The sequence below is a fragment of the Vigna umbellata genome, chromosome 3 (genome assembly GCF_029865625.1).
Source record: "Vigna umbellata cultivar VRB3 chromosome 3, Vumbellata_1.0, whole genome shotgun sequence".
NCBI classification, from domain to species: domain Eukaryota; kingdom Viridiplantae; phylum Streptophyta; class Magnoliopsida; order Fabales; family Fabaceae; genus Vigna; species Vigna umbellata.
Window position 1 is genome coordinate 34635338 of NC_142167.1, and position 17576 is coordinate 34652913.

The 17576-nt window shown below is 33.3% G+C and overlaps 2 protein-coding genes and 1 pseudogene across 2 annotated transcripts; 1 reads left to right on the top strand and 2 right to left on the bottom strand.

The window, feature by feature from the left end:
- Positions 1–4668: 4668 nt before the first annotated feature.
- Positions 4669–5499, bottom strand: LOC124820495 (mogroside I-E synthase-like; annotated as a pseudogene).
- Positions 5500–9637: 4138 nt separating this feature from the next.
- LOC148202374 (transmembrane emp24 domain-containing protein p24delta7-like) lies at positions 9638–13390 on the top strand. The gene is made up of 4 exons (XM_088110032.1): positions 9638–9988; positions 10363–10575; positions 12169–12245; positions 12980–13390. The coding sequence occupies exons 1-4, from the start codon at positions 9773–9775 to the stop codon at positions 13122–13124; spliced, it is 651 nt and encodes a 216-aa protein (XP_087966158.1). The 5' UTR covers positions 9638–9772; the 3' UTR covers positions 13125–13390.
- A 370-nt stretch (positions 13391–13760) lies between these two features.
- Positions 13761–17215, bottom strand: LOC124820278 (uncharacterized). The gene is made up of 2 exons (XM_047291940.2): positions 15903–17215; positions 13761–14086 (listed from the first exon to the last, which is right to left on the bottom strand). The coding sequence occupies exons 1-2, from the start codon at positions 17145–17147 to the stop codon at positions 14006–14008; spliced, it is 1326 nt and encodes a 441-aa protein (XP_047147896.1). The 5' UTR covers positions 17148–17215; the 3' UTR covers positions 13761–14005.
- Positions 17216–17576: the final 361 nt, after the last annotated feature.

Genomic DNA, 17576 nt, shown 5'->3' on the forward strand with positions numbered 1-17576 from the left:
TTCAACTTGTTCTTCGTTGGCGAGTGCTTGCGATCATGAAGATTTTATGGGTTGATTTATTCAATGTTAGCCATGAAAAGGACAAAGTGTGGACGGCATGTAAAATCAAATGTTGAAGGTGACAACATGTACTTCGTTGTTATTAAATTCCAAATATGATATACATTGAACGTGGTAAAGAATACTATTTGTAATAAGAACTTATCTCATTTGAAGGTTACTAAAATTTTTTAATTCTGGTATTCTTATTCTGCACTCTTCTTAATAATTTAACTTCTAAATTATGATATTTCTAAATAGTATTTGCTACTTTAATTTACTGAAAAGGATATATATATATATATATATATATATATATATATATATATATATATATATATATATATATATATATTGTAAAAAAGCCGACACTAAATAGCAAAATCGACGTTAAATAATTATTAAATTGCATTTGCATTATACTTCCGTGTAACTCTGAATTCAATAATATTCTTCACTTTTAAATTGCCTTACAGCTAATAGGACAAACTGTGAAAGTTGTGTAAATCAAGTGTTGAATTTATATTAGGTTTAATCCTTTTCAACATCCCTATTTAGGTACGAATGTCTCAATTGGGTCCTCGTTTTTTAAAGTGTACCAAAATGGTCCTTAATTTTGAAAATTGATATCAATTGAGTCCTTTCCGTTAAGTTGGCTGGACCGCGTTAAAAAAATTGATGAGTGGATGCTGAGATGACGAACGAACGCTCGTCCACCAGCGAACGAACGCTCGTCCACCAGCGAACGACCGCTCGTCCACCAGAGAACGAACGCTCGTCGACCTCTTACTGCTGGACGACCGTTCGTTCCACACTGGACGACCGTTCGTCAACTTAACGGAAAGGACTCAATTGATATCAATTTTCAAAATTAAGGACCATTTTGATACACTTTAGAAAACGAGGACCCATCTGAGACATTCGTACATAAATAGGGATGTCGAAAAGGATTAAACCTTTATATTATTAATTTCCAAGTATGATACATTGAAGGTGGTAAGGATACTATTTGTTAAGGACTTTTCATCTCATTAGATGGTTACTAAGTTTTTTAAATTATGGTAAATGGATATTTACACTACGTGTTCTTTACAATTTAAGTTCTAAATTATAATATTTTAAAATAATATATTCATCACTTTAATTTACTAGAATAAAATATATATTAGGTTAAATATGTTTTCATCCTTAAATTATTACATGATTTTGGTTTTAATCTCTCTCATAAAGTTTAATCTATTTTCATCCTTCTTTTTTTTTAAAAAGTTTTGGATTTAGTTTGTATGATTTATTAAAGAATAGTAGCAAAAATATATTAGAAAATATTGTAATATGTAAATAAAAAAAGAAATAAATACAAGGGAAAAAATTGTAAAATTAAGAGGAAGAAAAATTATTTTATATACTTTTTTTTATGGTCTGATCTTTTATTGTTCTTAATTTTTGTTTTTCTAATTGTTAAATATGTCGGAAAGATTGAAAATTACATCTTCTCACCTCTTTTATGTTCTTTTTCCTTCCATGTTCTTTATTTTTAACAATACACTGTGTGTATTTATTTATTAATTTAGGAGAAGAGAGCGACACATTTGAATTGATTACCCATTTTTAGACAAATGTACATTTCAGTGTTATTTCTTTCATGGGAGAAAGAACTTGAATACACCGCTGTCTTAATTAATTTAAGTTAATTTTTAATTAAATAAAAGTTTTAAACTAACAGTAAGTCATTCCATTTACTCCTAAAGTTTGTACATTCTTCTTCTTGTTTGTAAGACTATGTAAATTATATACTTTTTTATCTCATCTTACATTTTTTTTATGTAATATGATAATCTTCATTAATTACTTCCTCTTTCCGTTTTATCTATATCTATATCATTCATATTTATCCATTGTGTGAATAAAATAGAAAAAATATTTTAAAAAAATAATTATATGTTATAAGCAAGAAAAAGTAAAAAATGTTTTTCTCCGGTTTTATATAAGTCAAAAAAAATATAAAAAAAAGGAAAAAATTATTTTAATAAACAATGTAACATTTAATTTGTTTTCTTAATATGACATATTTTTTACTTCTAAAATTAAATTATATTCCAATTTTAAAAAAAATAAACTCAGAAATAGAGAAGTCATTTCCCACTCATTTAATTCTAATTTGAGACAATTATTTTCTTTTGCAACTTAGGTTGCCACGTGTTAAAAACAATCAGAGGAGTCATTACTAATATTTGTTAAAAAGGTTAAGAAAAACTTTTTGAAAAAATGGTTTTCGAAAACAAAACTCAAATTCTTTTTTTTTCCTAAAGAACGGTTAGTGCATAAGATTTGAATAAAAAGATTTTCATTAGTAAATAATAATTTTTATATTTTTTTAATTAATTAGTAAATGTTAATTAAAAATATTTTATTAGTTGAAGTCCAACATCTAATATTCATTCGTGCGTAATAAGTCTTTCACGTCTCACATTCAACATCAGAGTACAAAAAAGACAAGGTTAGAAATGATAAGTGACATTTTTATAAATAGATATTCAATTTCGATGTCGAAATTTATATTTTCCATGTCATAGACTCATTAGATGAAAATGTTTAGTGCGAAGATGAAAATATTTAGTGCGAAGATGAAAATATACCAATGTATGATGTTAAATGCCCTAGTTTCATACCTTAAAGAGCTATAAGACGTCAGAGTTTGGAGTTTTCTGACATCATATACATTGTAATTATTTTCTAAAAGCAGCGCCACCATACTATTTCTTCGTGTTTTCTCTTCTACTTGGACTAGGAACTTTGTTCACAAGTGTAAGGAAGAACAAAGATAAGTTTTGTGTAATTTCCCTTAACAAAAGTGTTTCTATTGCATTTGTTTGGATATTTCTTTAGTTTTTTGTTGATTGTTATCGTTTTTTCGTTTGACATTGACGTCCTAAACACGAGTTCAAAATCCATCACTTTTAGGAAAACAAACTGATTCCTTCACGAATGCAAAGAATAAAGGTTAATTTTGTATCATTTACCTTAAATGTATGTGTTTCTGCTACCTTGGTTGTCATTTTGTTTGTGTTTTGATGGATTCATTTCGTGTTTTCGTACTTCATTGAAGCACTACCACAATAACCATCATAGGCACATTCTCATTTCTCTCTCACCAGTGACCGCGTTTTATTCCATTGACGAACTTACCTTTAAGGTTAGTTTTGGATTTTTGATGAATTTCCATTTCCATTTTTTGGGTTATAAATTAGTTGTTGAACTTTCACTTTTTGAACTTATTGTATATGATATTGGTTATATTTTATCTAGTTTGCGTTGAAGTCACTCCTTAGTAATTCTTAACTTGTAAGTTTAGATATTCAAGTTTTCTTCTGTGAAATTCAATGTTTAAATGCACTTTGTTCCTTCATGGAATAGAAGATTTGAGGCCTGGATTTTTGTTGAAAGCCTATATCATGTTCTTGATTGGATCTTTGACATTTCTATAGTTTAGTGAACCATCTTCTGAGTTTAAGTAAACACATAAATTAAATACTTAGTTTAGTTGGATTATGTCAAATAAATATAACTGGGACAGCTACTACTATCCAAATACTATTAAATTGGAGTGCCACTACTTTACATAAATTAGCGCTGGGTTCCGGTAAGCAAGAAACATAGGAAGCTGGATGAAGGGAAATATGTGCTAATTTATAATAATGATGGAACTTGTTATGCTATTAATTAGTTCTGTGTAGGTTTAGTCTTTGAGCAGGTCTCCGAGAACTATTACCATAGAAAAGAAAGTACAACAAATTATAGTAGATATGCAGGAACATTATTAAAGACCTCCATAATTTAATGACCGATTGAATCTACTCTATAGTATAGATATTATATATAATTTTTGTTGAAAAAAACAGATATAATGATCATACTATAGATATATGTACAAAGTTTTGGATATATAAATAGATACAATATATTATATTTAAAATTAATTTGTAATATATATAATTGAATAATATTAAATTGAATTATGTTTGAATATTACTGAATTATATTTCAAATGATTTTGTTTGTATTTAACTTTTAAAAGCAAAGTATTATGAATATTGAATGGGCTTGTATAGTTTGGAAATGAATATAATGTATTTACCCACGGTTTTAGATTAGTATGTAATTTATCCACAAAAGTTGTGTGGTAGGAATGATCCACGGATGATAGATGATAAATGGTATGTTTGGTACTTACCTATTGATAAATAGCTGTGGAAAATTATCTACAAATGTTTGGTATGAATTCAATTTATTATAATATAATTTTTTTAAATTTTAGTATATATATTATAATATAAAAGGAAGTCGTGTTATTTTTGTATGATTTTATTTTGTTATATTTTTTTTAACTCTAACTAAAATCATACTGACTTTGCAGACTTGTCCAACTTTCTAATTATATCATTTTAATAAGAAGACAAAATTACACTATTTTGATGGCTTTGTCAAAGAATCACAAAGTAAATATATCATAATCAACCTCCCACTTGAAAATATATAAAATAAGCATAGTAAATTAAGCGTATGAAAAGTAATAAACAATCATCAGCCGTGAAACGAGGACAATAACTTAGTACAGATCAAACATGAAACTTAAGAATGCAACAAACTATTCATAAATTGTATGATATTTTCATAAGAACTTCCACCTTCATTGACAGCTCTCAGAGCTAAGTCTTCCATTGAATGACATTGTTCTTCATCTCTTTGTTTCTTTCTATTATCTCCTTTGTACAATTCTTGATAGATTCTCCATGCACAACTTTTTTCTCATAAGTGAATGCTCTAATTCCAATCTTCCAAACATCAGCAATATACTTGGCATTTGTGTTCTGATCTGACCAACATGGTATTGCAACGGTTGGAACTACTATAAGTACAAAGTTTCTAACGTTGAATTCCAACCACAGTGTGTCACAAAACACCCGACAGCCTTGTGAGCAAGAACTTTCAATTGGAAACACCATGTTACTACCAAACCTTTTTTTGTTTTTCTCTCAAAATCTTTAGGAAGTTTGGTTTCTTCGGAAGCTCTCACCACCCAAAAGAAATAACTCGAACACTCTATCAAACAACAAACAATTTATTCCATTTGTTCTTCACCTAGTTTAACCATACTCCCAAATGTTACATAAACAACAGACTCTTTAAGTTTATCATCTAACCATTCCATACAATATTCTTCACTCTTATACATTGTAATTCCATAATCTTCATCATTTTCACATCTTTTATCTAAGAAGAAAGAGGGCACATTTGGTCCTATGGTCTTAAGATTTGGCCAAATCTTCACAGCCCAATCTACTATCTAAAAAAAGAGTGCATGCTCAATTTAACAAATTTCAATGTGATATATATTTTATTAAAAATGTGAACTTTATATCTAAGACATAATTATAAATGGATTACCAAAATTAAAAACATTATGGGGTGATATTTTTAACATGTGTAATGACGTGGTCAATTTAAGAAAACATTTATGTAATATTAATTATTTATATTTAATAAGTTAAATATTTTACTATAAAATAGTAAATGAAAACATTAAAAACAAAGTAAAACCACTATCCAAAGAAAAAACAAATTAGCTTATTGAATTATGGGTGATGATACAAATAGCATATTTTCTACTCAACACCGATTAAAAAAACATTTTTGTTTTAAAATATATAATGGATTAAAATGAATTAAGGAAAAAGTTTAAAGTCTTAATTAAAAAGTTGGTCTCTTTGGTTTATTTTTATCTTTATATTTCTTTTTGTCGATTAATTTTTTTTTAAAAAAAAAATCCTCAATATAATCACTTCCATTAAATTATGTCACTTGTCATCTAGATTTGTAATTGAAGTTGAAAGTGATAGGTGTCAAAATTAGAAAGGTTTTAAAATAGAAAATGACGTAGATTTTTACCTATAACATTTTTAAAGGATCTTAACCTCAATTTAATGAATAAAAAAAGTTACGTTAAGTTATTTTAAAAAATATAAATAAAAAATTAATTGATTAAAAATATATAAATATAAAAAAATGAAAGATGTAAATATAATAATCAAATTATTAATTAAATTAAAATTAAAATATTAGTATTTTATATATTAAGGGTTGGAAAAGTGTATAAAAATTGAAACACGTATATTTATAATTTTCCTTGAGACTAACATTATCCCCTTTCCAAATGTGTGAATCTAACATTGAGCAATCACAAACTAAGAAAAAAAAAACCCATTTTTAAAATTTAAAGCTATAACCTACAATATAATATTTCATCTATAATATTTTCTCTTTGAAATATCTTCTTCTTTGTTATCATCTACAATATAATAAAAAAAATGCTAATTAATAACATTGAAACACAAAATAATAAATAATTAAATTAAATTAGGTAGATTGGTGAGCCAACTTGGCTTACCACGGGTTCAACCTAGTGAGTCAGGTTTTAAGTGAATCGGATTGAAAAATAGCCCATATAAAAAAATTACATCTGTTATTTTAGGATTTTAACGTCAGATCCCGATCCGACGTCTTTATAGGTGACGTTAATGGGACGTCAGACTCTACGGGTCCGACGTCAAACTCTACGGGTCCGACGTCTTTATAAATGTCGGTTTACACCAACACCGACGTTTTATAGACGTCGGATATGACATTAACTGACGTCTACTACAACTCGTTTCTTTGGATAGTGTAATAGCACCTTCTTCGTTTGCTTGTTTTGTCATAAGAAAAGCTTGCATCTTTTGGACCTCTTATGGCATTTCAACCAAAAACCGAATATTGGTCCTTGCCTAGTTCCATTCCAACCGGTAGTGAAAATGAATACGTTGACATGAGAACTAGGCAAAGACCCAAGTTCGGTTTTGGATTGAAATGCTATAAGACATTCAAAAGACGCAAGCTTTCCTTACGAGGAAACTAGCAAAGGGAGAAGGTGTTATACTACGCTACCCAAAGACACAAGAAAAACTGCACCAAAACACAACAAAAACTCATTTTAATTGGTTCAAATAGAAGATAATCCATCAAAGACTAATTTAATCGGAGTAAATGTAAGTTTAAACGGTTCAAAAGAAACAAAACGCACCTGAAAATGCAATGTCGCGGAGAGAAAAGGCGAGAAGGAAGACGATGAAGTGAGCGTAACAGCGGGTTCAATTTTTGATTTAACAGGAATCCAGACGTCGGGCACGGGGGGCACCAACGTCTATTCTCGACTAGACGTCGGGGACCTCACTAATATGGCGTCCATTCAATTTAAAAATTAATATTCGTGGTGTATATAGACGTCGGACGTAAGGGTAGTCGACGTCCAAAACAACTTTTCACCTACCTGTCAGGCCATTTAGAGGTCGGATGGCGGGATCAGACGTTCATATGGCGAAAAAAACAACTTTTCACCTACCTGTCAGGCATATAGACGTCGGGTTTGGCAGGATCAAACGTCGATATGGTGGAAAAAAAGAACTTTCCATCTACCATTCAGACATATAAGCGTCTGTTATGAGGGGCACCAACGTCCATAATATTAGAGACATCGGGGACCCCCTAGCCGACGTTTATATGCCCAACTTATTTATGAAAATGTCACCGATCAATAATTTACGTTGGTTATTTGGTAGTATGACGTCTACGGTGACGTTAAAGGCCAATTCATTATTGACAAAGAGGGTGGTGAATAATGTGAGAAATATTGTACACTCACTTGGGTGAAATAGAATCATAGGTCACATTCTTCCTTCATACTAAACTTTTAATTTACTATTTGAAAATTGTATATTATCGAGTGATTTATGAGTAATTCAAGTTTATTAATACTAAAAAATTCAATTGATAAAATAATTGTCAGTAAGTTTTGTACACCTAATTAAAAAAAATCATCTTATCGACTGATTTATGAGTAGTTCAAGTTTATTAATACTAAAAAATTCATTAATAAAATAACCGTCAATGAGTTTTGTACACCTAATTAAAAAACTCATCTTCAAACGGATACCATGAGACGCTAGCTAATACCTACTACTTTCGAACTCAATCTGATTTTGCAAACCATTCATATTTTAATTTTTTTTATATGAAAACTTTGATGATTTCTTTATATTTATATAAATAAATTTTTATTAGTTGTCTCGTGATTTCGGTTATATATATATATATGGGTTTGCTAAGTTGCGTATGTTCATTTTTCTGTTTGTATATTTTAATAATGTATCAGGTTTTAATAGACAAAAATATATTAATATATCATGGATTCTAAGTTTTAAGGTTAAGGATATTTTAATAATTTTCATTCTCAAAACTAAAAAAGAAAAAAAAACCCAAACGTTTTCGCTGTCATCGCTACTCTAGTCCCAATTGAAAAAATAAGAAACAATCGTCTAACTGTAGTCTATCTTTCTCACCTATCTAATTTGTTTCTCTCTCACATCCAAACTTTCCCCCTCACCCACATACAACAACCCGCGACACCGCAATTTGTTGTTTTTGCTATGATTGTTCATTTGTTTTCCAGTTTAATGACAAAATAATTAATGATGTTGATTTTTTATTGGAGAGTTGTGTTATATATTTTACCTTCTGATTATTATTAAATTTTGTTTTTAAATTTTAGAATTAGTAGTTTATCTTCTTATACACTTAAACACGTGTTTTGATGTTTTCTTCATTATTGCTATGAGAGGTGGTTAGGTTACGGATTATAGACTATTCTAGGAGAAAAAAACTTGACATTGGAAATGGAAGTAGCGATTCCATTATGGATTGACTGATGGTTAGACAAGTGTTTCTGATTTTTCAATTGCACACACACACACGCACACACACACGCACACACACGCGCGCACACACACGCGCACACACACGCGCACACACACACGCGCACACACACGCGCACACACACGCGCACACACACGCGCACCCACACGCGCACCCACACGCGCACCCACACGCGCACCCACACACGCGCACCCACACACGCACCCACACACGCACCCACACCCGCACCCGCACGCACCCCCGCACGCACCCTCGCCGCGCGCACCCCCGCGCGCACACCCACGCACACCCACGCACACACACGCACACACACACACCCCCACACATGCACCCACACTCACATGCACCTACACACACCCACACACACCCACACCCACACCCACACGTACACACACGCACACATATATATATAATTAATCTTATCTTATTTTTTAATGTAATTACGTGAGTCTCCTATTTTGATATTGGATGAACATATGACTTTTACACCCAATATATATATATATATATATATATATATATATATATATATATATATATATTAATTCTCTTCAAAATTTGTCAACATTAATAAATAGTTATATTTTTAATTTATATATTCAAGTCACAATAATAACCTTTTTGTCTTTGTTTGTTGTTAAGGAACGTAAAAACGTATTTATTTTTATAAATGTTTTATTTATGTTGTAAAAGTGTATTAGTTAGTTGAATGAAAAAGGAAATTAGTAACAGATTCTCACAATATAAATAAAACATTTGTAAGTATGTTTCATCTGTTATGTTCCTTAACAACCAAAAGCCCAGGTGGTTACTTTTTGCATATCGCGCTCCGTTTTGAGTTCACTCTGCGAGGTGCCGTTTTGGCCATCCTTCTTCGTTCCCTTTCAAATCCTAATCTACCGATCAGATCCCAAATTGGGAACACCCCATGGCAGCAATGTTCAATCCGGTTGGTCCCCTCGCACTTCTCACCCTGGCATTGACCTTTAGCCTCGCGTATTCGATGCAGTTCGAGCTTCATTTGGGTCACACCAAGTGCATTTCAGAGGACATTAAGGCCAGTGCGATGAGTGTGGGAAAGTACAGTGTCGTCAACCCTTCCGAAGGTTACCCAAACTCCGATTCCCACAAGATCATTGTCAAGGTAACTTCGTGATTCAATCACTGTCAAACCCTTTCTTTCATAGTGAAAAATGAACTCTCCCAATGTTATAACTCGCAAAGCCAAATGTAGCTAATAGGACCACAATTGCAGTTGCGGGCACCCAAAATACCTAGGCTTTGCAATTAAAATCGCGGGTTTTAACTGTTTTATAAAACCTCGTCCTTTCTGAATGAAAAGTAAAGCCTCGAATCTTAAATGGGTCAGCTGTAGAATGTCTCCTGGTTGTTTGTGATTTGCTTTGTGGTTTGGGTTTCTGAATTTGGAATGTGGTGTGATTGTTGGGACAATGGGGTCCTGTGGTTTTGTTATCAACGTGGGTTTGACTGAGATTTTGGATGTGTGTGTTTTTCCAGGTGTCATCGCCTCATGGGAACATGTATCACTTTGGGGATCATGTGGATTCTGGTAATTATGCATTTACTGCATCTGAAGCTGGTGACTACACGACTTGCTTTTGGCTTCCGGATGAGAAGGATGCGCCACCAATGGTGACTGTTGAATTTGAGTGGAGAACTGGGGTTGCTGCCAAAGACTGGTCCAAGATTGCCAAGAAAGGGCAGGTTGAAGTAAGTAGTTTTATCACATTTCCATAACTTGCATTTGCTCGCGTGTATGTGATAGATAGTTTTTTTTTTAATCATTATTATATCATTTTAACTCTTTCTGTGTTTTTTCTTTTTTGAGAAACCCCTGTGTCGCAGTACCAAACCTGAATATTGAGGAGGGTTGAATTAGGCAATAGGCAGGTTTCTGCAATGTAAACTTTGTCAAATGTTTTTTATACTGAACAACAATGTAATTCTGCTAAGCTTTGTACGAAACAATTGAGAAATCTTGCTCTATTAATTCTTTTCCCCCTGAAAATTTAGGTTTGGTGGCCCGTTTAGTGAATTTACTGGCTAAGAGAAGTTTTAGCGTGCCCTTTTTATGCCACAGCAGATATATATAGCCAACTTGCACAGTGAAGTAATGCACTCAGAAGTTATTGTGTGCTCTTGTCATGGTTTTGGACACCCGCAGGATTATTAACTAATGCTATGCTTCTGTCTTTCTATTGTATTTGGAATATGATACTGTATAATATATAGTTACAATATCGTAGTGTTTTCCCTTATATGTGAAAAATTAGTCTAACCTATTTTATCAATCTAGTTTTTCTATGACGAAATCATAACTATCAATCAAGGGTAACAGCATGAAATGGTCACCCTTGAAAACTGTGGCAGTATAAAGGAAAACTTGTGTATTTTTTCAAAACTAAAAGAAGTTTTACATAGAATCATCCTCAATCTGGTAGCAACAAGAGCATAGGAATGATGCCAAAGAAAGAAGGAAAAAGGAGCTGAACAGCGTACTCTCACAGAAAGAATAAAAAGAACATAGACCTTGAAAGTGTGAAGGAACAAATGTCAACTCAGGAAACTTTTTGAGTAAAGAACTGATGAAGAAGGGTTTCTAAATCAAAATTAATTAGAAAATGGGGTAGAATCACAATTCCCCTACCCCCGCCCCAAACAAAATTGTTTAAGCCCCAAAATGGGTTTTAAAATCCTATCACAAGACTTCCACTGTAGTGCATGAAAACCTGCTATTTTGGGAATGACTGCTACTGAAAACTGCTCTGCAGTTTGTATCTTGCAGTAGCCTAGGGAACACACACTATAACGTCATAATAGGTCCTTCATGAAATAACGGAATAAATCAATTTAAAAATCTCAGTTCATGGAATTTTCTGAAATTCTAGTTCTTGTACTTATAGAGAAATCAAGGAACTAGCATAAAACTGTCTGAGAAAGGATGTACCAGTAACCCAGATTTAGCTTTACACTACTGCTTTGGATCCATATGTTTATTTTAACCATGACTGTGTAGCTCACCCATTCTTTACGTTTTGGTGTGCATCTTTCTTGCTTAAGATGTCAAATCCCCCAATTATGAACATTTATTATATCATTGTTCAATTGTCTTTCATTGTAAATGTTCCATGTTTAGTTGCTACTAAATTTTATGTGAGCTTACACAAGGTAGTCATATGATTATGAACGCCATCCTAATTTCTTAACATTTGTAAGTTATAGGGATAGGGGTTTCTGTTTTAAAGATCTAGGTGTTTTTGGTCTTTGTTTGTTTATTGATGTGGTTTTCCCCCTTTTGTCTAGGTAATGGAATTTGAGTTGAAGAAGCTATATGATACTGTCTTATCAATCCATGATGAAATGTTTTATCTTCGAGAAAGGTATTATTGCAATGACTTCGGCTAACTAACTAATCTCTTGAATTAGTATATAATGGTTCCATGTGATCTTTTGATGGAGAAGATGATTTGCTTAATTCATTCATAATTTTGCTTAAATGGAAGATAAATGATTTATCTGTTCCGTTAGAAGAAACTGGAATCTTTTTCTGTGCAGCTACGTATTCCTCCCAATCTGTCCATGTACTATCTGGAATACATCATGGTTAATCTAAGCCTTGCATCAACTGTTTATATTCTCTTTACATTAAAGAATGGTCACTACACAATTAATTTGTTTGTTCCTGAGTCAGATAAAGATAGGGATGAAATCCCTGGACCTAATCAATAAATATGGAGAAAGAAATGTGGATAGTTTATGGCATTACTTTTTCTTCCATGTTTGATAACCTTCATTATTCTCTTCCATCAACTATATTGTGTTTTCCAATAATTTAATAGCTGGAGTGGGTCAGAAACTTGTTCTCTGTTATGCCTCCACTAAAAATAATTTCTTTGCTAACATGTTGTTCTGTATGGTTTTCCTAAGAATGAGATGCCTAGGATCAAGTAGTTGGGTATATAACTGATGACAAACTTCTATTTTTTACGTTAAGTTTTGGATGGTTTGGCTTTTCGTGGTCATGCAAATACTGCAGCATTAGAGTTTGCGTTCATTCTAGAAGTGTTTTTTAGTGCATTTTGCTGACCTGTTTTTATCCATGTGTCTTATGTAGGGAGGAAGAGATGCAAGATCTTAACAAGGCAACTAACACCAAGTTGTTTACTTTAAGTTTCCTTTCGATTGCGGTTTGCTTGTCTGTGGCTGGTCTGCAAATATGGCATTTGAAGACATTCTTTGAGAGGAAGAAGCTCCTCTAAATTCATAGCACGAAGTTTGTTCACTTTGCTTCTATTTTTTTTATTTAATTTCCTGTTCTCTGGTTGTTCCTTGTGTATCCAAGTGTATGATTATTATATCTTTCATTTTTTTTACACTTCATTTCATGGTAATTAGGAATATCTGCCCATTGCAAGTCATGCTAAATGTATTTGTATTAACTTCTGAATAATAGTTATCTTTCTCTACAGACCCTTTAATTTGTAATTGGAATGATTGAATTTTAATTTTTTATTATGAAAGCCCACCAGTAACTCCTTCAAAACACGAAAGGTAGAAGCGGGAATTATTTATATTCAAATGAAACACCATTGCTATGTTATCATGCTCATGCATCTCTTAACAAATTACTGCATGTTCATATTTGACGTGCAAAATCCTCACATCCAGATAGAAGCTTTTACTTTACTGATATAGCTTATGCATCTTGTATAAATTTGATTTTATTTCTTGTCCCTCTACTAATGCATTTCCAATCCTATGTTTAATGTTACTTTAAAATTTAATTTACATTATTTGTTTCAGATTTTGTTGAAATTAATTTGAACATTGATGTAATTGTTTCAGTTATGAATTCAAATTATATTTAATATATTCTATTAGGAAGATAAATGATGTTGCAGGACGGCCAAATGCATTCAAACTTTGGAAAGTGAAAATACATTAACACACAAACTCGAACATTAGGGATACTATTATCACACAAAAGCCAATGACCTCACATTTAGTTTAGACCAACAGTGCTTAAAGCTCAAGACATCATAGTAATAGTCTAAACACGCAGGAAGGTATAATGGTGTCAACCCTTTATTTAGTAGGTAATTATGGGGTGACTTTCAAACAGCAACCACTGGCATTTTGATTACTCATCGGCATAACTATTGTGATGATGGTGATGCTTGTGGTGATGCTTCTTCCTATCATCATCATCCGAGTCATCACCCTGCAATGATAGGAAAATATCAGCAAATGGATACCAACTTCAATAGAAATGCTTTATGCACACAGATATAATATTCACAACTACAGGGTAGCATTTTATTATGTTTAGATAAAAATTGGAAACATGACTATGGAAATTGCAATACACATTCCCAAATTCTGGGTCGCAACGTAAGAACAATTTGTTGATTTAGGTAGTAAAAGCACCTACTCCGCCAACTAGCATTCAAACATATAATCGTTCTGCTTGCAAAACCTATTACATACATCTTACAGGGGGATGGGACAGAAGAAGCAATCTTTATTGATTGCAAAACCTATTAAACATATCATGTTCAGTTATCAAATTTCAGTAGGAAGCACAAAACTTACATTTTGAGTCTCAATTTGTAATCTCTCCATCTTTTTTGTGCATACTCAGTGACTATATTAAACATATCATGTTCAGTTATCAAATTTCAGTAGGAAGCACAAAACTTACTTTTTGAGAGTCAATTTTGTAATCTCTCTATATAAGCTTTTTTCAGTGTATAGCTTTTTTGTGCATACTCAGTGACCATATTCATTTAATAATTTAAATAGTATTAAATCTTCCACGAATACATTCAATTCCTCTAGAACTTCCAAACAAAAAGGAATGGGAAGTTTCCTCTATTCCATCATTATGTACTCAAATAATGATATAGCAATTTTATCCCATTCCATCTGATATCAAATTCAACCGATTACACCCATCGCCATTTTCCAACATGAAATTGATTAAAATAAAACTGTTGAGGGTGAAAAGTTGTTTGGAGAAAAGAAAATAGTTAATTTTTTGGAGACGGGCCATAAAACAAATTACTGTAGCCATTGAACAAAAAAAATGTGTAAACGGAAGTCTAGGAAATGCTAAGCTAGTCTAGTTTTATATGAAAAATGTAACATGTTAACTGATATTTGATTACACATGTTTCAGGTCAGCCTTAGCACCCTTGATCCTTATCATGCATTCATTAGAAAGTAAGTTCAAAAGGATTCTTGATCTATTAAAACGCAACACCAATGATCTATATTTATAACAACGCATGAAAACGCATGAAAGTAATCCACTGAATCATGTACAAGAAGAAACAATGCAACTAACTCTGAACACGAATACAAGGTTTTGGAACGTTACAATGAAGCAAACCAAACTTTAACAAAACCAAATCCATGAAACTAGCAATGTACACATTGTATCATATACCATAAAGGAAAAAACTTCGATACAGTTCCTATATAGTTTCAATGTTGTTTTCTAATCAGAATTAAAGTTTTATTTCTGTAATTCACGTAATAAAGATTTGTGTTGAAGGTTAAAATAGGTGTTACTAACTGAAACTCCAATTCTAACAAAAGATAAACACCAAATAGACATAAGGAAACTCCAATTATAACAAGTGGTAAGAAAATAGAAGATATATGACAAGAAATTAAAATTTACATAATAATACTACATATCAATTAGTTCAAGCAATTACACCATTACAATGCACAAACAATATAAGATATGAACCATGCACATAATTCGAGTATTGCTTGCAACGGCAAAAAAAAACATCTTTATTAAAGAACACCAAGTTACCAATTAGTGATTTTAATTTCAGTACACTACCAGTATAACTATGAACTAATCAGAAATCACTTTAATTATGCCTTCTAAGGAAGTAATCAGTAATCTTATCACCGTATATGATCATTTGTGATTAGATAGCAAAGTAAAGTCCCTGTACACTACAAATCACAGACTACATAAACTCATTAGTTGAAGGAATGCACGAGGCAGTAGTACTTACATATTTCTTGCGTCCATAGGCCTCATCATCATTATCATCACGCTTCTCATAGCTAGGCTTTCGGTATCCCTCCTCCTGAGGTGGACGCCCATAACCATACTCAACACCTCCTTGGCTCCCATAGCTAGGTTTCTCATCATACTCACTCCTCCCTCCATAACCATACCCACTGTCCTGCTGCTGCTCTTCCCCGTACCCACTACTCTTCCTTCCACCATACCCAGATCCATATTCACTCCCCTCCGTTCTTCCACCATACCCGGATCCATATTCAGATTCTTGCCTCCTTCCACCATACCCGGATCCATATTCAGTCTCCTCCTTCCTTCCACCATACCCGGATCCATATTCTGATTCCTCCTTCCTTCCACCATAACCAGACCCATATGCAGATTCCTCCTTCCTTCCACCATATCCCGACCCGTATTCAGATTCTGGCCTGCTTCCTCCATAACCGGATCCATAGTTAGATTCCTCCTTTCTCCCACCATACCCAGATCCATATTCAGACTCCTCCTTTCTTCCACCATATCCCGACCCATATTCACCTTCTTGTTTCCTACCACCATACCCGGATCCAAAATCTGACTCCTGCTTCCTACCATACCCAGTCCCATATTCAGATTCCTCTTTTCTTCCTCCATAACCAGATCCATATTCAGATTCCTCCTTTCTCCCTCCATAACCAGACCCATATTCTGATTCCTCCTTTCTCCCTCCATAACCAGTCCCATATCCAGATTCCTCCTTTCTCCCTCCATAACCTGTCCCATATCCAGATTCCTCCTTTCTCCCACCATACCCAGACCCATATTCAGCTTCCTCCTTTCTCCCGCCGTACCCGGATGACCCGTATTCAGATTCCTGCTTCCTGCCATACCCGGATCCGTATTCCGACCCGGATCCGCCATACCCGGATCCAGCGGCGGGGTTGAAGCCTGCAGGTGCAGGCCTAGGTTTGGGGCGAGAGTAGCTGCTATACTCAGTGACGAGGGCTTCGTCTCCATAAGCAGAGGGTTCAGCGTTGGAACTGTATTGAGGGCGATCGTAGTCAAAGCTGTCGTCGGCGGAGGAAGAGTTTCCAATGGGGTAGCATGTCTCTTCGGAGGGAGGGACAGGACGGCCGTAGGTGAGGGAGATGTCGTAGCCGCCGCCGTAGGGGGTGGGATCGTACTCGTCGAAGTCGTCGATCTTGTCCCCGTGGCCTTCGTAGCCGCCGTGGTGGCCCCTTGAAAAGAACGACATTTTCACTCTCTCTCGTTTGTGATCGTGCAATTAGGAAATGGGAAGCAGCGAGATTGATTATGATTCTCAATCCGCGGTGCTTCTTTATGCTACGATGGTGGAGCATCTAAACGACATCGTTCCTGGGACTGTGACTATGATTGTTCTTGTTTTGTGGACCCACACGTTTCCAACGGAAAACCGACACATTTTGTAAACGTCCTCAATCTTATTAAAAAGAATAAGAGAAATTTTTATTTTTTTTTATAAATTTAGTTTGGATATAATAAGTCAATAGGTTTAATTGTAATTTTTTTTTATAATTTTAATTTTCTAATTTTCAATTATTTATAATTTTAGTTACCAAAATTCTTTTCACTCAATTTTGTATCTAAATTTTTATAAATATGTAAATCTGTTCAGTTTTTAGTTTCATAAAAGCTATTGGCT

Excerpts from the sequence above, each read along its gene's own strand:
- LOC124820278 (XM_047291940.2), bottom strand. The coding sequence starts at position 17,147 with ATGTCGTTCTTTTCAAGGGGCCACCACGGCGGCTACGAAGGCCACGGG. Across the intron at positions 14,087-15,902 it reads CCTATGGACGCAAGAAATAT|GGTGATGACTCGGATGATGA; the intron begins GTAAGTACTACT and ends CTATCATTGCAG.
- LOC148202374 (XM_088110032.1), top strand. The coding sequence starts at position 9,773 with ATGGCAGCAATGTTCAATCCGGTTGGTCCCCTCGCACTTCTCACCCTG. Across the intron at positions 9,989-10,362 it reads CCCACAAGATCATTGTCAAG|GTGTCATCGCCTCATGGGAA; the intron begins GTAACTTCGTGA and ends GTGTTTTTCCAG. Across the intron at positions 12,246-12,979 it reads ATGTTTTATCTTCGAGAAAG|GGAGGAAGAGATGCAAGATC; the intron begins GTATTATTGCAA and ends TGTCTTATGTAG.